Raw genomic sequence first — 22,529 nt, 5'->3', positions numbered from 1 at the left:
TCTGTATGGCATCATGTGTTATGCAAATGATCCATCTTAGACTATTCCTGAGCATATTGCATGAATTACTGGGAAATTATTTAATTCTGCAATTATGTTTACTGTGTTGTGTACATGGCAATTGTGTTGCTTTATAAATTGACAAATAAGCTAATGCTTCTGACAGCTTGTGAGCACCAAAAGACAATTTTCATAAATAGCAGCTTATCTAGGACAAGACATTTGAGAACACTTCATGGTTAGTATGATTATATCCATACCCATCACATTTATTTATATATTCATTATTTCCAGGGGGAAAATGATCCCATCTGATCTTGAAAGGCGAATTGTTGAGGCCAAACAAAAGGCAAGTTCATTCTATCTAAAGTTTCTATTTAATGCCATTCAGATATTCTAGCGATATAACATTTTTCTTGCTATATCTCAGTCATCACCAATATGCTGGATTTAAAAGTCTCATCATGGTCATCTAAGGCAGTGTTTTTCAACCAGTGTGCCGTGGCACACTAGTGTGCCGCGAGACATGGTCAGGTGTGCCGCGAAGAAGGAAGCTCAGGTTCCGGTCTCGCAACTTTTTGCTGAGAGAGAGAGAGAGGAAAGAAAGCAAGAGAGAGAGAAAGAAAGCAAGAGAGAGAGAAAGAGAGAGAAAAAGAGAGTGAGGAGAGAGAGAAAGCAAGAGAGAGAAAGAAAAGAGAGAAAGAGAGAGAAAGCAAGAGTGAGAGAAAGAAAGCAAGAGAGAGAGAGAGAAAGAAAGAAAGAGAGAGAAAAAAGGAGAGGAAGGGAGAGAGAGAGAGAGAAATGAGCAAAAAGAGGAGGAAAAAAAGAGAAATGAGAAAATTATTGAGACAGAGAATGAGAGGAAAGAGAGAGAAACAAAAGAGAGAGAGGAGTGACTCTTGATTTAAAGCATATAATAAAAAGCACCCAAAGAATAAGAGAGAGAGAAAAACCCCAGCCCTCACCTGTTTTTGGAAATGGTTCAAGAGTGTGTATACACACACACACACACACACACAAGGGTGGGGAGGAGACAGGGATGGAAAAAGAGAGGACAGTGTTTTAGGGTGTCATTTTGTGTCATTTTGGTTGGTGGTGTGCCCCAGGATTTTGTAAATGTAAAAAATGTGCCGCGGCTCAAAAAAGGTTGAAAATCACTGATCTAAGGATAATAGATCTGGTTCGCTAGATTACTTTTGCTTGGAAAAAAAGTCTCTGTCACTAGCTAGATGAAAATTACAAATTAAACATAGCTCTTTTATGTGTATATGGATCATTTTTAAAAAATCCAACTGTGTAGAATTTTGAGAAAAAGAAGAAATTACCTGAAAGGGGAAATGAGGAATGTTTGCTGATATATGATGTTACCTCAGAGAACGAAGCCCTATCCTCATTTCTAAAATCCTATTCCTCTACTGTAGGATGTCGGTACTGGATTTTGATTTTTCCAAGTCAGAGAAAAACAAAGAAATGAGTACGACACAAAGTACTTTCAAAAATTTGTATTAGGGCACTACTTCTATTAGACTAAATATCCCAGAATAATATGGAAACATTTGAGTTCTTTTCAGGAGATTATGAGGTTAGAGTAAATGGAATGAAATGGAAGAAAAAATGGGGGAAAGTCAGGTGAGTCCACCCATCCATCAGTATGTGTGTGTGTGTATGTGTGTGTATTGTGTCAAAAATGTCAAGACTACAGTCACAACTAGGCAATCAAAATTTGGTGTATTACAATGCTTGTAAAACAGAGTGGAATTTTAATGACATGTTTGTGGCTACCTTTTTTTGACATTTTTCACTCACACACACACATACACACAAACACGCACACAGAGAGAGGGAGAGGGAGAAAGAGAGAGAGAGAGAGAGAGGGAGGGGGAGAGAGAGAGAGACCCCTGAAAAAGATTATAGGCTCTTTCTTTTTTTGGAATTTCTATGGCAAACCAAATGACCACTGGCATCTTAGTGTTGTTCACTAATCACAGTATTGGTCATACCTTGTCCCCAGTCTGCATTTTAAAGTCTACAGTTTTTCTCCTTGATCACATCCAACCTACATGAATTTTATTGAATTTCCTTTCATCCTTTTTAAAAGGAAGTGTCATGTGACTAAGCTAGCATCGATCAATCCCTGGTAAATTTGCACAAAGGTAATGCCTTGATTATAGCATTTTATCAGCCAATCGGTATCCTCGAAATATAATCTCCTCCTCCAATTGTGGAGAACGATACATGTTATGATAAAATTAGAATGCCATGCAGCTATTTCAGCAAAATGTTATTGTATACCCATACAGTAGAGCTGAGTTACTGTAAAGATCCCCAATAAGAAAATGCTGACAGCATTCAGATGAAATGTAAGAATCTGAAGACATTTAATTAGGTTCTCCCTGCTCTGAGAGTTTAAGATTGCACGATGATCTGTTATGTACCCCATTAGGTTGTTTAGGTAAACAATACTGAATCATTTCTATTGTTTTGGCAGTTTGCTGCCCCCTACAGTTAGAAACAGCAATCACATGGCAAATAAAATAACTATAATAGCAGGTATTGCACTGTGTAATCTCTTGGCTGCCTCATAACAGAAAGTGGTCTCTTATGCATTGCCAGAAGAGAAGAAATTAATCTCTGCTGAGCTTAATTTTTTTATATATTCCTGTAGGGATTTGTTCCTTTTCTAGTAAGTGCCACTGCAGGAACTACCGTATATGGAGCTTTTGATCCGCTTATAGCTATTGCTGATATTTGCAAGAAATATAAGATATGGATGCATGTGGATGTAAGTATGAAATCTTCAAGCATCGGATTGTAAATCCAGTCCTGGGTCTGCTGGTGGGAATGATAGGGAAAACGCAGAGGGTTTAACTGTGCCTAGGCTGTGCTGCTCCACGTGAAAATAAACTTCTTAGTAGATTCTTTGGCAGATTGAAATGATTTCTGTTTCTCAAAGATAAGAGCATGGCCGTAAAGATGGCGATACTTAGTATTCTGGCATTTTATGTACACTTCACAGTGATTGTTAAATCAATCCTCCACAAAGTTTTCTTTAAAAAAAATACAACTCCATCTGTATCCACAATAGTACTTAATTACAGACACACACACACAAACATATATGTGTGTATGGGTAGTGTATGTACATGTACGTATACACATACACACATACACATACACATACACATACACATACACATACACATACACATACACATACACATACACATACACATACACATACACACTTACTTACTTACTTACTTACTTACTTACTTACTTACTTACTTACTTACTTACTTACTTACTTATTAGATTTGTATGCCGCCCCTCTCCGGAGACTCAGAGCAGCTCACAACAACAAAACACAGTACAAATCCAATGATAAAAATAGTTTAAAACCCTTAATATAAAAACAGTCACACATCCCAGACAACGGAATGGCCCGGGGAATCAATTTCCCCATGCCTGATGGCAGAGGTGGGTTTTAAGGAGTTTGCGAAAGGCAAGGAGGGTGGGGGCAGTCCTGAGGGCCGGGGCAATGTTGTCTGGCAGGACCGAGGGGAAGAGCCTTCTCTGTGGCGGCCCCGACCCTCTGAAACCAGCTCCCCCCGGAGATTAGGATTGCCCCCACCCTCCTTGCCTTTCGTAAACTCCTTAAAACCCACCTCTGTCGTCAGGCATGGGGGAATTGAGTCATCTCCCCCAAGCCTATATAATTTATGCATAGTATGTTTGTTTGTGTGTATGTCTTGCTTTTTAAATAAGGGGTTTTTAGTTACTTTTAAATATTAGATTTGTTGTACATTGTTTTATTATTGCTGTGAGCCACCCCGAGTCTACGGAGAGGGGCGGCATACAAATCTAATAAATAAATAAATAAATATTATATTTAAATATTATAATATATAAATATTTAATAATAATAATATTAATATTAAATTTAAATAGTATATTTAAATATTATAATATATAAATATTTAATAATAATAATAATAATATATTTAAATAGTATATTTAAACATAAGAATATTTTATTTTCAGAAAATATTATTAATGGAATTATTATTAATGGAATTATTATTAATGGAATTATTATTAATGGAATTATTATTAATAGGAATTATTATTAATGGAACTAATGATTGTAATCTTTTTCCAGGGAGCGTGGGGTGGTGGGCTGCTGATGTCAAGAAAACATAAATGGAAATTAAATGGCATTGAAAGGTATGATTTATAACCACATTATGATATTCTCACACTGATACCAAGAAACTGCAACCTGGCGACAAACAGAGCTAATTTAATTCCCGTTTGGAATAATTGTCTAGGAAAATGTTTTCCCGGTAGGGTTTCTCCAACTTTTTAAGCATTAATTCTCATAATTTCCATTCGCTAATAAACAGAACCTTTAAAATCTGGACAGTTGGGATCAGGGAAGTCTAGTGTAAAATGCTTACGTATCGGGGCATTTGCATTTGGGGGGAGGGATTTTTTCCAATTTTTTTACTGTTTGGGAGTTTTTTCCCCTGCTACTGCTTGAAAAAGGGCCCTCCCACTCGCTTCGGGTTTATACTTTATTCCTTTGCCCGGTGATTTGTGCTGATTGTAGCTACTGAGCATGCACGGAAGCTGAATTGCATGAGTGATGTGCGCAAGTGTGCAAGCACGCACACGAAACATCACAATAAAAGCTGGTGGTGAAGGTAAGTGGAACTCACCCCTGTTTAAGCCATAAATCAAGGCTTGATCTCTAATAATTGCATTTATTCTACTAAACCAAACTTGTTTCAACTGTTTTATTGCTTATTCTAATGCATGGAATACATTGATCTATATTCTTTTAGAATATTTCCTAATACTTTATAGGAGCATGTGAACCACCATCAGCTGATCCTGGCTTCCTGCTTTATCCTCTCTTCTGTATGTTAATAAGGAGACTGGAATCATTTGTTTTAATTAAGCTATGTTTAAGCCAAATGAAGTCAAACTTTCAGGCCCTCGGTAATGCTAATCAACCATAATTTAACAACTCCAAATATTTAATTTATTTTAATTTTACTTATTTTATTTATTTATTTAGTCAAACAATTATAGGGTGGTAATTTGTACAAATAAAACATTAGATAAGTAATGATAAAAAATAATGAAAGAAGGTTTAGACATTGGAGAGCTCAGAAGTAGAAACTTCTAAACTTTTCTATTTTTTTTTCAAAGGAAAAGGGAATAAATGCAAGGTTGAGACTCTCTGCATTTATTGACATAGCAGGAAACTATGGTGTAGGATGGAAAGCAGCACATGAATCAGTATTATAGTGTTACATGCAGCATTTCATGTTCTACTGGTAGTGGGAGTCCACTTTAAGCTTCTCACCAGAAGCTAAGCTAACGTGTATGCTCATTATCGCACATCCTAATGACTTAATATTATCCACCTTCCAAAACTAATGTGAAACATAGATCTAAAATGCCATTAGATGTGCTTTCCTCCTTAAAACAAAACAAAAAGAAAACAGATGATGTAGCTGCGGAGCTGCAATATATCTTCTGCTTATCTGTGAAAGCTAAAATTGAAATATTGTTTATCAACTTCAGTTTCTTACCTGTTGAATTAATATTAATAATCATCTTCCAAAAGCTGAATCGGAAGACAAATAATATGGAATAGGAAAATGCTACACATAAATATTAAAATTCTTGTTTCAGATAATGGGAAAGTTTATTTTAAGAGCTATAATTGAGATCCCTAATCTTTATGTTAAATATCAAAAAAACGTTGTCAGCAAATTTAGTTAAGCTGAACAGAATTCTGATGGTGACATTAAACAATTATGTTATCTACTTTTTGATTTCTTGTGTTTTTTTTAAATGCTTATTTTCAGTCTTGTTGCTTTTGGCCTTACAAAAATGCTATTACATTTTATAATTGCTTTTCCATTTGAGCTTCTAGATTGCAGTCCTTGATTATTTCACTTCCTTTTAAACTTTTGTTTCTGTTCCAGAGCAAACTCCGTGACATGGAATCCACACAAAATGATGGGGGTTCCTCTTCAGTGTTCTGCCTTGCTTGTACGGGAAGAGGTGAGCCTCTGAATCTTTGAACATTGTCTGGTTGCCTTCAAATTTCTTCCTTTTCATATGTTGAGTCTGCATAATTATCACACAACAGACATGCCCATGTGCAAATAAGATAACCTTTGAAATTTAAAAAGAAAAAAAGTTCAATAACTTTTCAACCCAGAATTAAAATAAGCCTCATAACAACAGCCCAGGTATATTGAATTAGAGATCTAGAAGGGATTTTGGAGGTTTCTAATCTAACCTCCTTCCCAAGGCATTGGTTTATGGAATTCACTTCCAGAAGAGGTCGTGACAGCTGTCAGCCTTGATAGCTTCAAGGCAGGATTAGACAGGTTCATGGATGCCAAGTGTATCAGTGGTTATTGAAACGGATGTCCATGTGCCGCCTCTATGTTGGTTGAGGCAGGCAGGATTCCCTTGAGTACCATTTGTTGGGGGTCAAGGGAAAGGGAGGGTCTTGCGTTCTCTTTCTGCTCAAAATCCCCATGGACATTTGGTGGGCCACTGTGTGACACAGAATGCTGGACTCGATGGGCTTTGGCCTGATTCAGCATGGTTCTTATGTTGTTATGTTCTTATGTTCTAAGGCACAGATCCTTGTTCCATTTCAGACAAACAGTTGCCCATTTTTCTATTTAAATTCTTTTCAATCAAAAAGCAACAGGAAGTTGCTTTATGGTGACTTTGATCCACACTCCATTTAGAATAGACAACGCTGGAATGTAATATATAACACAATAATACTACTTGGGTGGAAGTCACTCTAGCTAATAAATGGGTGGATGATCTCTGGTGGGCCCGGGATAGGGGATATTCCTCTATTCTGGTGCTCCTTAACCTCTCAGCAGCCTTCAATACCATCAGCCATGGTATCCTTCTGCGGTGACTGGAGGGATTGCGAGTGGGAGGCACCCTTTTACGGTGGTTCTCCTATCTCTCTGGTCGTTCGCAGGTGATGTTAGTGGGGGGCAGAGGTCCACCCCTTGACCTCTCCTTGTCTCCTTATGGGTCTGTCCTCTCCCCATGCTGTTCAATATCTACATGAAGCCACTGGGCGAGATCATCCGATAGCATGGAGTGAAGTATCATCAGTACGCTGATGATACCCAGTTATACATCTCCACCCCATGCCAATTCAGTGAAGTGGTGGATGTGATGTGCCGGTGCCTGGAAGCTGTAAGGATCTGGATGGGGGCCAACAGGCTCAGGCTCAACCCAGACAAGACCAAGTGGCTGTGGGCTAAAGATTCCTCAATCTGTCCATCCATTGTTTTTTGGGGGAGGAACATTGTCCCCCTAAGATAGGGTCTGCAACTTGGGTGTCCTCCTGAATCCACAGCTAAGTTTAGACCATTACCTTTTGGCTGTGGCCATGGGGACCTTTGCCCAGGTTCGCCTGGTCCACCAGTTGCAGTCATACTTGAACCAGAAGGCTCTCCATACAGTCACTCGGGCCCTCATCATCTCTTGTCTTGATTATTGCAATGCACCTACATGGGGCTACCGTTGAAAAGTGTTTGGAGACTGCAAATAGTCCAGAATGCAGCTGCAAGAGCTATCATGGGTGTACATCAGTACACCCATATAACACCTTTGCTTCGCAACCTGCACTGGCTTTCTATTAGTCTCTGGGCACAATTCAAGGTGTTGATTATTACCTATAGACTATCTATGGGACCATCTCTTGCCAATAAGGACTCACAGAGTTGGCCTCCCCTGGGTCCCGTCAACTAAGCAATGCAGGTTGGCAGGACCACGGAGAGGGTCTTCACTAGGGCTGCCCCGGCTCTATGGAACCAACTTCTGCACAATGTCCATACTGCTCCCACCCTGCTGGCCTTTCATAAGGTCATGAAGACCTGACTTTGCCGGCAGGCTTGGGGGCCATAAATTTACATCCTTGATGGCCAACTCTATGAATGGTGTGCATGTGTATGACGGTGACTGCCTTTTTAAAATAACTTTTTTAAGGGGTTTTAGTTTTAGATAATGTTTGGCTTTTTTTATCCCTTTGTATCTATTTATATTGTATTTTTAATTATTCTTGTAAGCCGCCCTGAGTCCTTTGGGATTGGGCGGCATAGAAGTCGAATAAATAAATAAATAAATAAGTGATAAAGACCCCAAATCCTATTTACACAATAGATTCCAGTGGGAAACCCATAAACAATTATGAATGCAATGAGATTTCTTAGATTCCCGCCTGTTCTGTCTGGGTTCCCCCAGATGCCAACACCAACTAAAAAGAGTATCCAGACACGCTGGTAAAAAGCAAAGTCATTTTATATCTTTGAAAACAAACACAGATAAGAAAAACTGTTCTTACAAACTGGAATGCTGTGAAGCTTCACAGAAGAGTCACGACGGCCAGACAATACAACAGGCTTCTTGCTGGCACACACACCACTGTAGATAATAAAACCCACACCTCCCCCAAGTTTTCAGCCTTCGAGGCCACAAGCCAGAATCAGAGACGCCAAGGATCGAAGCAAGGTCACAGGACTCCCAAAAGATAACTCTCCACAATACAGGAAGGGCGGGCCTGCCTTTTCAACCTTTCTGAGGAGAACCACACCCAAACCCAGTTGTTGCCTATTAGGGATGGAAATACCTGGCTAATTGTCCCCTTCTTTGTGCTGCCCTTCTCTGCCTCATATCTATGATGGCTTGTGCGTTCTCATCTAATGACTCCAGGCTACTCGCTGGGGAGAGCTCCCCCCCGGGGGTCTCCGGCTGTTCTCCCTCCTCCTCGTCCTGACATTCCTCTTCCCCATGTGCCTGGTCCTCCTCCTCCTCCTGTTCCTCGTCCTCCCCCTCTGAGCATGGAGCCAGCAGAGTTCCAGCCGTTCCCTGAGGAGCCTCAGATGGAATCACAACACCACCTAGACTAGAAACCATACATGCTTGTTTCATTGAATGAGCCCACAGGTTTAAGAAATTATCTCTCTTTACAGATTTTGCATAATCGTATACACTTTTGACATAATCCCTGTGCTTGTCTTATTTTTAAACTCCCAAACACTGTGAAATTTTCTCTTGGAGAGTTTCTTCAGCTTCTCAATTATTTTGTCTACTCTTTTTGGTACCTTTTTCAACACAAGTATTTCTTTAAGGTGCAATAAATCAGAACTGTGCAGCATTGTTATTTCTTTCTAAGGGGCTGATGCAAAGCTGCAATCAGATGCATGCTTCCTACCTCTTCCAACAAGATAAGCATTATGATCTCTCTTACGACACTGGAGACAAGGCATTGCAATGTGGACGCCATGTCGATGTCTTCAAACTGTGGCTGATGTGGCGGGCAAAGGTAAGCATTTAAATGAAGTTAGTCCATATGAGGGATCTCAAAATGCAATAAGGAAAAATGTTGAACTTCAGAGATAAGACCATGTGTGTTAATTTCCTTGAAATGGTCTATAAAGGAGACCTTGAAACGCCATTGTTAATGCTACTTCTTTGGAACATGCTGAGAACATAGTATATATTGCTGTATATGTATAGGTGATCCACAGATTTACCTTCAGCTAAACTGGGTCTACTTTCTTGATTCTGTTTTCCAATTTCTTTGACTCATACTCCATCTCCAAATTCCAATCACGGTATTACTTGAAAATGTATACTCATATATTCAAAGAATTTTCCCTAACAGTTATTTTTTTTTAAATAAAATATTTTTTTATTATTTTTCTTCACTATACACATTATTATATTATATTATATTATATTATATTATATTATATTATATTATATTATATTATATTATATTATATTATATTATATTATATTATATTATATTATATTATATTATATTATATTATATTATATTATATTATATTATATTATATTATATTATATTATATTATATTATATTATATTATATTATATTATATTATATTATATTATATTATATTATTTTAATTTATCTTATTTTAATTAATTAATTAATTAATTTATATATTTATATACTTAGTTAGTTAGTTAGTTAGTTAGTTAGTTAGTTAGTTAGTTAGTTAGTTAGTTAGTTAGTTATTGGACTTATATTCCGCCCCTCTTCGTGGACTCGGGGTGGCTCCAAAACATTTCGATAAAAAGATACAATATAAAACATTTCTAAGCCAATTAATAAAATAATTACTTTAAAAATTACATTAAAACTAGTCATTAAAAAACAAACAATCACATACATACTGTCACATTCAAAACATTTACTGGGCAGAGACTGGGGTCTAGTGACCCCAAGCCTGCCGACATAGGTGTGCTTTCAAGTTCTTACCAAAGGCAAGGAAGTTGGGGACAGTGCAAATCTCTGGGGGGAGTTGATTCCAGAGGGCTAGGGGCCCCACAGAGAAGGCTCTTCCCCTAGGACCCGCCAAATGACATTGTTTAGTTGATGGGACCTGGAGAAGGCTAACTCTGTGGGACCTGACCAGGCGCTGGGATTCATGTGGCAGAAGGCGGTACTACAGGTAATCTGGTCCTATGCCAGGCAGGGCTTTATAGGTACCGGTAATTAAATATGTATTTTCTTTATTAAATTTCTCTGGTAATATACCCAACAGGAAAATCTCCAATTTCAATTCTATATGTTTTTTTAGTATTTTTTTCTTTGTATATTTGAATTGTACTCCACTTTGACTTCAGCACATGTCCACCACATATGATAAAAAGAACCTGGTATTTGCTGACATTTCCAATATTTCATACATATTTTAGCTATCCTTTCAGTGACATGTGCCATCTATAAAACGTTTAATACAAATTTTCTTTATATGCTGTTTCCATTATCAGTTTATAATTTCTTTCCCAAAGCTACTGCCATTTATGCAATTCTATAATATGACCAAAATTCCTTACCCATTTAATCATCGTTTCCTTCACTTGTTCTTGCTCTAAATCAATATATAGCAAATAATTATACAGTTTTTAATTAGTCTTTCATCTGTCCCTGTGAGTATTTCATCTAGTTCTGTCATTTCTAAAATATACCCTCCATTTTAATATCTTTATGGTATCTTGACTTCAATTGCATTCTCATATACCAATCCATCTTTATTCCTTGCTTCTCAAATCTTGAGTAGATCTCATTTCCCCCTTATGTGTTAAAATATCTTTATATTATGCAATATTTCCCCAATTAAGTCTATTTGGGTAAGATAGTCTTTCTATTATTGATAACCAATATGGTGTTTTCAAATAATGTTTTCCGTTTATGTTTTCCCACACTCTATACAAAGAGTTCCTTATACAATGTCTCTGGAAATAGATACATATGTATTTTACTTCTTCCATACCATAAAAATGCATGCCATCCTATCTGTAAATCGTGTTCCTCCAAAACCAAAAGTCCTTTATTTCTTAAGAAAATCCATTCTCTCGTCCATGTCAGTACTGCAGCAATATAACATAACTTCCAATTTGGAAGTCCAAATCCATCTCTTAGTCTTGCATCTTGTAGCATTTTTATATTTATCCTCACCTTTTTTTTCTTGCCATACAAACTTCAAAATTATTTTATTTATTTTTTTCTCTAATCTTATTGGTATTGTTAAAAATAAAAACAAGAATCGTGGTAGTATGTTCATCTTAATTAATGATATTCTTTCCATTAGCGATAATGGAAGATTTTCCCAGATCTTTTTCAATTTGCTTCTTTTATCTATAACAATTATCTTTCTTAATTGTCAAAAATTTAGGTCTTAAATGAGTCCCTAAATATTTTACTTTTGTTTTTCCATTATATTTTCAGTAAAAGTTTTGTTGTGTCTTCATTAATTTTTTTCATCCTGCCACCTCTCTGTATGGAAACTTCCCCCTCTATGCATCAGATATATTTAATTCTTCTACCATAGTAAAAATTATTTTTGTAATACAGTATCTTCCTTAACTTCTTATTCTTTTTCATCATCAAATAGTCCAATTCCACCTCTATTATAGCATTAAAGTCTCCCTCATGCAAATATTCTCATAATCTAATTCAATTATTTTGGCATGTGGCTTAGAATATCATTCTAAGTCATCCATTTTCTGGATAAATTGCAACTAGTAATTTTTTTAATTATTCAAAAGTATTTCAATCATCAAAATCCTTCCATTTTCATCTGTATATATACATTTGGGATTCATTTTTACCTGTATGCATAATACTGCACAACTTCTCATTTACTTTGATCAGCTAATGCCAAGTATAAATCTCCCAATTTTACAAATTCTGGTAACTTATTATGTTATTGTCTAATATGTACTTCTTGTAAGCATATTATGTCCATTTTTAATTTCCCTAATTTATTAAATACTCTTTCCCTTTTTATAGCAGAATTCAGTCCATTTATATTTATAGAAAGCATCCTAATCTCTTCTTCCATGTTTATTTATTTTGTGCCTTAGCTGACCTCATCAGCATCATGTCTCTTTGTTCCTTTACCTCCATAGCTGTTGCACCTCCTAATTCTTTTTCTTCCCTTTCTTTGACATATTTACTTGGTTTTTGCTTTGGTATCCCTGATATCTTCTTGAAATCTAACATATTTTTCTTTTTTCAGTCCTTCCTCATTCTGTTCAAAATGTTTTTGTAAAAAATATGCCTGCTTTTCCCACTACCGATTTCTGTGGGCATAGCTTTATAGGCATGGCAGGGGAAGGATCAGTGAAGGGCTACCAAAAATTTTACTACCACACTGTGTGTTGTGGCTAGCTCTGGCCCAGCTCCTGCCCCAAGGAATGTGGAGGTGGGGGAGACATCCACATGCCGCAGGCCTGTTTTGCTCCCAGTAGAATCTGCGGACAAAGTCTCCTCTGACCAAGGAAGCATGAGCGACAGGGAAGAGGGGAGTTTGGCAGACAGCCCAGGAGGAGATCAGTCATCTGTATCTTCTCTGGATTCTGAACAAGAATTAATGACACATCCATGCATGTGTAGAGTGATGCATAGGAGACAACAACTGAAGGATTATTACAAGAGAAAATGAGGCCACCTGTGGTTGGGTGGGTCTGCTGTAATTAGTGCTACAGATAAAAATGCAGCCTGGTGTTTTAGCCTCATGGCATATCTGATTCATTGTTTTATCAAGATCGTGGTTTTTGCTGTTCAGGATTGTGTGTGTGTGTACTCTCTGGACTTTAAAATTGGACTCAATTTCCAAGTTATTGGGTGAGCAATTGGACAGCATTTAACCTGTGCCTTGTGTGTACCAGAAAATCCCATTGACATTTAAAAAGGGAGCTGTTTCTGTTTTTCTGTTTATAAAAACTTTTGGGTTTTCCTTTTATCGTGTGGTGTGTGTCTTCCTGGACTAATTACCCTGTAAGTACGGGCAGTTGAGACATACCGGCAGAACACTGTGCGTGTGGCTTATGCAGGATGCCCTGCATTTTCTTTCAACATCTTTCAGTGCAAATTGGGAGCTCTGGGCTGGAGCTCCATTTTTGCTACCGCCCTGCATTCACTTCCATCCAGGCAGTAGCCCACCCCTGGGAAGGATGCTGCAAAATTCCCATTCCCTCCCCACTTCTGGGGGAAGGATATTGTAAAATCTCCATTCCCACCCCACTCTGGGGCCAGCCAGAGATGGTATTTGCCAGTTCTCTGAACTACTCAAAATTTCCACTACCAATTCTCCAGAACTTGTCAGAACCTGCTGAATTTTACCCCTGCTTGAAAGGGAGTGTTTCTAAAGTGAGGAATACTTTGAGTCCAGGGTCCTCATGCAGCCCCAATCCTGTTTTTGCAGTTCAAAATTCTAAGGGCAGAAAATGGAAGTCATGGTTTCCTGTGACGTTAAGCAGAAACCACAACTGTAGTGTGCCTTCTAAAATAGCCGCAATGAGAAAAAAATTGGCAAAAATTTCAAACTGTGTTGGGATTCAAAATAATTTAATTATTGGTTCTGTGGGTGTGACTTGATTGGCTTGGTGTGGCTTGATAGGTGAAGCTTGATGGGTGTGGCTGGGGAAGGAAACAGTAAAGTCTCCATTCCCACTCCAGTCCAGGAAAAAAGTTACAGTGGTACCTCTACCTAAGAACACATCTACTTATGAACTTTTCTAGATAAGAACCAGGTGTTCAAGATTTTTTGCCTCTTCTCAAGAACCATTTTCCACTTACAAACCCTAGTCTCCGAAACTGTAACCGGAAAAGACAGGGAGAAGTCTCCATGTGGCCTCTCTAGGAATCTCCTGGGAGGAAACAGGACCGGAAAAGGTGGGGAGAAGCCTCTGCAGGGCCTCTCTAGAAATCTCCTGGGAGGAAACAGGGCCTCCACTCTTCTTTGGTTTCCCCAATCATACGCATTATTTGCTTTTACATTGATTCCTATGGGAAAAATTACTTCTTCTTACAAACTTTTCTACTTAAGAACCTGGTCACGAAATGAATTATGTTTGTAAATAGAGGTACCACTTTACTGCAAAATCCCCATTTCCTCCTACGGGATTCAGGAGACAGACAATATATGGGGGCAGGATCAGTCAGAAGTGATACTTAGTGTTCACTGAATTATTCAAAATTTCCACTACTGGTTCTCTGAACTTCTCAAAATTCCCACTACCGGTTCTCTGAACTTCTCAAAATTTCCACTACCGGTTCTCTGAACTTCTCAAAATTTCCATTACTGGTTCTCTGAACTTCTCAAAATTTCCACTACCTGTTCTCTTAACTTCTCAAAATTTCCACTACTAGTTCTCTGAACTTCTCAAATTTTCCACTACTGGTTCTCTTAACTTCTCAAAATTTCTACTACCGGTTCTTCAAAACTGGTCAGAACCTGCTGAAACCCACCTCTGGTTTAAACCATTCCTATGTTCTAACATTGCTTTTCTGCAGTTCCTCTCCTTATTCTACTGATTTTTTTAAAAAAAAATGGTCAAGGGAACATTTTGCTTCCCTCTCCATTGTGAATTGGGCAAGTTGAAATTGCATGTTGGTTGCTAGGCAACCCTTCTTAGCCCTTCTGCACTGCAGCTTGGAAGCAAACTTGAGCAATCTCTTACATAAGACCTCCGTTTCTGTAAGAAGCAGATAAGAGAAGAAAGCTGGGAGTAGCCAACAAACAATGATACAAATATGTTTACCTTTTTTCCAGGAAGTCACCCAGAAAGTGGATGTCACTTTCAAGCTTAGAACACTTGATGTCATCCAATTATTGCTTGTCATCCAACTCTTGATAGTTGGCAGCATAGTGTAATTATGACGCTTTAATGTAATCAAGCTAAAAGCTTTTGGGAAATAGAAAGGATTTTGTTTTAGGAATTCTTAAAACTAGATGTGGCAAACTGTGATGAGAACACCTGCTTCCACTTTACACTGCAATTAAGAACAGGCACATTATTGATGTGGAGAAACAAATTAAAAACCTGTTCTTTTCTGGGGCATATTTGTAAGAAACCTCAAAGGACCACCTCTTTGGCCATTTGAAAAGGGGTTGCCAAATAAATACTTCCTGTATAATGATTCCAATTTTTCTGGCATGATTTGTCTAAAAATGGTTCATTATTTTAAACAGTAGTAAATAAATAAGTAGTGTTTACTATAAAGAGCTTTGTTCCATCACTGTCTATTCTAGTATCTGTAAATCATTCCCATCACAAATTAAATCCACTATAATCTGCTATCCACTATTTGTATGGTGTTAACAATGTGTTGATGAAAGTATCACCAGACATTCATTGTTCAACCTGTGGTGGCCAGTAGTTGAATTCAACTAAGACAAGTCAATCAGTTTCATTGTTCTACAAGTAATTGTCAACTTACAAAGTTTTCAAGTTGCCAATAATCTTACCAATCACTGAGTTCACTCTTTCCAGCATTCAGTGAAATGAAATATGTCATTTTCTCTCCTTTGTTTATGCATACGTGAATTAGTGTGCCTTCCGTCCCCTGTCCAATTGCCCCTCCTATATCTATATATCTTTTCTTCCATGCATATATCTTTTCCTCTATTCTTCATTGATGTACTCTATTCTCATATCTTTCCTTCTATCCTTTCCCTGATATTTACTACTACTTGTTTTTATTCTCTTTAACTTTCAATTTGTATTGGAATAAATAAATAAACAAACAAACAAATAAATAAATAAATAAATAAACATTATTTATTTATTAATCAAATGTGCACCCCATTACAATCAAAATATTTTCAGCAGCTCAAAAAATTAAGAAACTATAATAAAATATGAAAACATAGCCATAGAATTAATAGTCCCAACTCATCCATAGCATCATGCTACAAAATCTCTCTAGAAAAGCTTTGGTCTTCAATCTTTATTATTTATGTTGTTTTTATTAACTTAATTAAAAAACAGAAAAATAACCAAAAGGAATAAATAAATGGGGGAAGTAGGAAAGTACTACAAAAATTATGTATATGAGGCCTTCTCATATATGTATAATATACATACATACATACATACATACATACATACATACATACATACGTGTAAGAAGTAATTTCTGATCTTCATTTTACTGAGTAACTGGGCCATGAATGATTTTCAAAGGTTGAAAGACAAGTTTGTAATAATAGGAAAGAGAAAAAGATATTCATTTATGTTTTCAAACTGCCAGTTCCATGTCACGAATATGTTGCACAGAAAAATAAGCCATGCTTCACGTTTATATTTTTTTCATAATGTAATAATTTTAGGGCATCACAAGAATCAATGTTTTAATTAAGATTATTTCCTTTGTTCTGCAGGGTACTATAGGATTTGAAGCACATATTGACAAATGCTTGGATCTTGCAGAGTATCTATATAACAAAATTAAGAACAGAGAAGGCTATGAAATGGTGTTTGATGGAAAGGTATGTTTTCAATCATACTTTTTAGTTGTCCGTCGTATTGTATTGTACAGTGTATAAGTACAATGATTTTTGAGAATGCATTTCTTTCAAGTTATCATGCAAAAATTGTACAGTTAGAGATTTTCCATCAGTATATTAATAGCACTAGAACTTAGACTTATATACCACTTTACAGTGCTTTACAGATCTCTCTAAGAGGTTTACTGAGTCAGCATATTGCCCCCGACAATCTGGGTCCTCATTTTATCCATCTTAGAAGGATGGAAGGCTGAGTCAACCTTGAGCTGGTGAGATTTGCACTGCCAAATTGCAGGCAGCTGGCAGTCAGCAGAAGTAAACTGCAGTACTGCACTCTAACCACTATGGCACTGCAGCCAATATTTATTTATTATTAATTGACATATTAATATGCCTTCAGAAATTTAAGACAGTATACATCATATTCTATTCTTCAGTTTTACCGTCATAACTCCAAGATGTAGGTAGGACAACTGTGTGACAATATCAAAGCTTTGGTTTAATGTGGGTATGAACTAAAATTTCTCTAATTACTTGTCTAGCACTCTAATTACTGTTTAGCTATTGACAGATCTAAAAATTATTCACAAGCAAGTAACCTGCACAAACTATTGTGTTCAGATGGTTCTGAGACATAGTACCATAGAGACACTTGGCGAGAATGCTTCTCAATTAATCTTCATGCTACGAGGAATCAGTGTTAAGGCTCATGGTTACATATGTCGGTACTTATACATGAAAAGAACGTACCGAGTGTTTGAAGACAGGTGAACCCTCAGATTGCCAGCCCCTATTACTTCCCAGTGTTCAATGGGTTAATTCACTGGTTAGGGAAAGCAGTGGAAATTCAGAGAAAGAGACTACATTTCAAAAAGTCAATGCCATCAAGAAGTTAATTATTTCAGTCTTTCATTCATGTCCATCATTACAATATGTATATATAAATGCTCTGTCCTTCAGTTTCAAGAGGGATAGCTGTATAAATGTCTTCTACAGGGATCACAAGAGAGAATTTTATGAAACAGTATACATTATTATTATTATTATTATTATTATTATTATTATTATTATTATTATTAATTAGATTTGTATGCCGCCCCTCTCCATAGACTCGGGGCGTCTCGCAACAGTGATAAAAACAATACATGGTAACAAATCTAATAATTAAAATCTAAAATAACAGTTTTACATTACAAAGTCTAAAAAGAAAAAAAACCCAATAGATAAAATACATACACACAGTCATATCATGCACAAAATTACATAGGCAAGGGGGGGATGTCTCAGTTCCCCCAAGCCTGATGACAGAGGTGGGTTTTAAGGAGTTTACAAAAGGCAAGGAGGGTGGGGGCAGTCCTAATCTCTGGGGGGAGTTGATTCCAGAGGGTTGGATGCATTGATTACAATGCTAGTGAATCTTGCTGTGTTCTGCACAAACTATTGTGTTCAGATGGTTCTGAGACATAGTACCATAGAGACACTTGGCGAGAATGCTTCTCAATTAATCTTCATGCTACGAGGAATCAGTGTTAAGGCTCATGGTTACATATGTCGGTACTTATACATGAAAAGAACGTACCGAGTGTTTGAAGACAGGTGAACCCTCAGATTGCCAGCCCCTATTACTTCCCAGTGTTCAATGGGTTAATTCACTGGTTAGGGAAAGCAGTGGAAATTCAGAGAAAGAGACTACATTTCAAAAAGTCAATGCCATCAAGAAGTTAATTATTTCAGTCTTTCATTCATGTCCATCATTACAATATGTATATATAAATGCTCTGTCCTTCAGTTTCAAGAGGGATAGCTGTATAAATGTCTTCTACAGGGATCACAAGAGAGAATTTTATGAAACAGTATACATTATTATTATTATTATTATTATTATTATTATTATTATTATTATTATTATTATTAATTAGATTTGTATGCCGCCCCTCTCCATAGACTCGGGGCGTCTCGCAACAGTGATAAAAACAATACATGGTAACAAATCTAATAATTAAAATCTAAAATAACAGTTTTACATTACAAAGTCTAAAAAGAAAAAAAACCCAATAGATAAAATACATACACACAGTCATATCATGCACAAAATTACATAGGCAAGGGGGGGATGTCTCAGTTCCCCCAAGCCTGATGACAGAGGTGGGTTTTAAGGAGTTTACAAAAGGCAAGGAGGGTGGGGGCAGTCCTAATCTCTGGGGGGAGTTGATTCCAGAGGGTTGGATGCATTGATTACAATGCTAGTGAATCTTGCTGTGTTCTGCACAAACTATTGTGTTCAGATGGTTCTGAGACATAGTACCATAGAGACACTTGGCGAGAATGCTTCTCAATTAATCTTCATGCTACGAGGAATCAGTGTTAAGGCTCATGGTTACATATGTCGGTACTTATACATGAAAAGAACGTACCGAGTGTTTGAAGACAGGTGAACCCTCAGATTGCCAGCCCCTATTACTTCCCAGTGTTCAATGGGTTAATTCACTGGTTAGGGAAAGCAGTGGAAATTCAGAGAAAGAGACTACATTTCAAAAAGTCAATGCCATCAAGAAGTTAATTATTTCAGTCTTTCATTCATGTCCATCATTACAATATGTATATATAAATGCTCTGTCCTTCAGTTTCAAGAGGGATAGCTGTATAAATGTCTTCTACAGGGATCACAAGAGAGAATTTTATGAAACAGTATACATTATTATTATTATTATTATTATTATTATTATTATTATTATTATTATTATTAATTAGATTTGTATGCCGCCCCTCTCCATAGACTCGGGGCGTCTCGCAACAGTGATAAAAACAATACATGGTAACAAATCTAATAATTAAAATCTAAAATAACAGTTTTACATTACAAAGTCTAAAAAGAAAAAAAACCCAATAGATAAAATACATACACACAGTCATATCATGCACAAAATTACATAGGCAAGGGGGGGATGTCTCAGTTCCCCCAAGCCTGATGACAGAGGTGGGTTTTAAGGAGTTAACAAAAGGCAAGGAGGGTGGGGGCAGTCCTAATCTCTGGGGGGAGTTGATTCCAGAGGGTTGGAGCCACTACAGAGAAGGCTCTTCCCCTGGGTCCCACCAGACGACATTGTTTAGTCAACGGGACCTGGAGAAGACCAACTCTGTGGGACCTAACCAGCCGCTGGAATTTGTGTGGCAGAAGGCGGTCTCGCATCTAATGTAATTGGTATTGAACTACAAACACTTACGTAAAAAAAGATCAGATAATTCTAATGTATGATAAAATTAACCATTAGTGCGACCCAGACCGTTTTGAGGGTGGGTGTCACCTTCTTAATTAAACAGCTCTTTGGAGTGGAACGTGATTTCCCCAGCATAAGATGCAAGAAATATTAGTAGATGCATTGATTACAATGCTAGTGAATCTTCCTGTGTTCTGCACCAAAGTCAATAAACAAGAAAAACACTTCGAGTGATCACAATCATAGGAAAGGCAACCCTAGGGAAAAGTGAAAACACAATGCTTACTGCCATTATTGTTCTTCCATTAGCCTCAACACACAAACGTTTGTTTCTGGTACGTGCCTCCCAGTTTACGGAATACAGAAGACAATGAAGAAAGGCTGAACCGTCTTTCAAAGGTAAACAAAAAAGAGTACAGAACAGAACAAAACAGAACAAAATAAAGTCTATTTCTGCTATGCAATTTTTAAGGACATCCATCTGTACCTGGATGGTATCTCACAATTATCAAATCTCTTCTAAATAGAGTGGGACACCTTGCCAGTTAATTGATCAACTTGCATTGTTTATGGAAGATAGCGTAGTCCTAATTATGAAATGAAACAAATTATATTTCCATTATTTCCCATCCCATTAGTGACAGTGGAGAACGAAGATAGCAATTTATAACCTCATAATGAATATCTGTGCTAAATTCATCTTGAAAGGATTCTGGTACTTCTTCCACAGATGTTTGGATTGAAATTCCTCAATCCTGACCATTGAATAATTAAACTGGGGTTAATGGGAGGTAAAACTGTCTAGAGGGCACAAGATTTCCTAACTTTGTGTAGGTGTTACTGAAGCAAGGTCACATGCTTTAGTGCAGGGGTCCCCAACCACCGGGCCGCGGACCAGTACCGGGCCGCGGGGCATGTTGCACCGGTCCGTGGAGTCAGCAGCTGCCGGCCCTCATGCCGCCACCCCCTCCCTCCAGCGCTTCGCCTCCCGCCGGGCAAGAGGCCTCGGGAGGCAGGTTCTGCCGGCCACAGGACGATGGATGGGACAGAGGGGCGGGAAGGACCGAGAGGCTCAAGCCTCTTTTGGCTTCTGCCGCGGGGCGCTTTTGCGGTTTTGGCTGGGGGGAGGCAGGAGGGCCAGCCTGACCCCCTCACTCCAGCGCTTAGCTCCCGCTGGGCAAGAGGGCTTGGGAGGCAGGTTCTGCCGGCCACAGGACGATGGCGGGAAAGAGGGGCGGGGAGGACCAGCACCCCCATGCTTAATCCCGCCCCCAACCATGCCCCTTTCTGCCCCCACTGGGCCATAGAAAAATTGTCTTGCTGAAACTGGTCCCTGGTGGAAAAAACGTTGGGGACCACTGCTTTAGTGAACAATATGAGCAGAAATTAGGAACTTGATGATAAGTGATCTTGGTGAACTTTGAAAACTATGTTAAAATACTTTAACATCTCACATGAAAAGTCTGAGACTTCATGAAAATTTTTTCACATGATGTGAAATTTTACCCACATTTTCTGAAATATCAGTGAAATGTTAGCAGTCTTCAGACCATTAACCTGTAATGGAATTGTAGTGTCCAATCTTTGTACTAAATTTTAGACTTTTACAGGAGATGGTCTTTTGGACTTGGTGAGTTTCCAGAAGTGGGTTGCCATGATATCTTTTATGTACGCTGAGAGCATATGCACCAAGACACATTCCTTGTGTGTCCAATCACACTTGGCCAATAAAATTCTATCTATTCTATTCTATATGGTAACATCGATTAATTTATTCACTTCAAAAATAGATTGAATTAATTTGAAGAGTTCCTCATTCCTTTGAATAATGTGTATTTACCCCAAAGACCTTCCCAGAATGCATCACTGGAAGAATCACAAAGATGCGACAGGGCAGTATTGATTTGCTTTCCATGTTTTATCTTTGAAGGTGGCACCAGTAATTAAAGCTCGGATGATGGAGTGTGGAACCACGATGGTCAGCTATCAGCCCCTGGGCGACAAGGTCAATTTTTTCCGCATGGTTATCTCCAATCCAGCAGCAGCTCACCAAGACATTGATTTTCTGATTGAAGAAATAGAACGCCTTGGGCAAGATTTATAATCCTATAATCTGCCATATCCTTCTGAAGTACCTCTAGGTAGACAATTAAGTTGTCACAAACTGTGGTGAATGTATTTGTAGTTTGTTCCAAAGTGATTCTCTTTCTATATTGTGGCGTCAAAGTAGAGTACAATTTAAAATCAAGAACATTGCTCCTTTTAAAAAATTGTCTTCTCCCCTCTGAGTTTGCGAAAACGTATTTTCCAGGAAGATAGTATACAAAAGGCTGTATTTTTGCATATCAAGCATACATATATATATTCACAATCTCATCTCTAAAGATTAGTGTGATTAATAAAAATAATTCCTGTTGTT

At 37.7% G+C, this 22,529-nt stretch overlaps 1 protein-coding gene across 1 annotated transcript in view; it reads left to right on the top strand.

Annotated features, from left to right (window-relative positions):
- The window catches only part of GAD2 (glutamate decarboxylase 2), a 57,826-nt gene extending 35,612 nt beyond the window's left edge, over positions 1–22,214 (top strand). The window contains exons 9-16 of the mRNA XM_070729281.1: positions 295–349; positions 2,666–2,782; positions 4,160–4,224; positions 6,000–6,078; positions 9,236–9,385; positions 16,767–16,874; positions 20,420–20,509; positions 22,041–22,214. Of these exons, the coding sequence (XP_070585382.1) occupies positions 295–349; positions 2,666–2,782; positions 4,160–4,224; positions 6,000–6,078; positions 9,236–9,385; positions 16,767–16,874; positions 20,420–20,509; positions 22,041–22,214 (838 nt within the window). The remainder of the gene's footprint in view (positions 1–294; positions 350–2,665; positions 2,783–4,159; positions 4,225–5,999; positions 6,079–9,235; positions 9,386–16,766; positions 16,875–20,419; positions 20,510–22,040) is intronic.
- The last annotated feature ends 315 nt before the right edge of the window (positions 22,215–22,529 follow it).

Source organism: Erythrolamprus reginae, chromosome Z (genome assembly GCF_031021105.1).
Source record: "Erythrolamprus reginae isolate rEryReg1 chromosome Z, rEryReg1.hap1, whole genome shotgun sequence".
NCBI lineage: Eukaryota > Metazoa > Chordata > Lepidosauria > Squamata > Dipsadidae > Erythrolamprus > Erythrolamprus reginae.
This window is presented reverse-complemented; position numbering and strand designations above follow the sequence as displayed.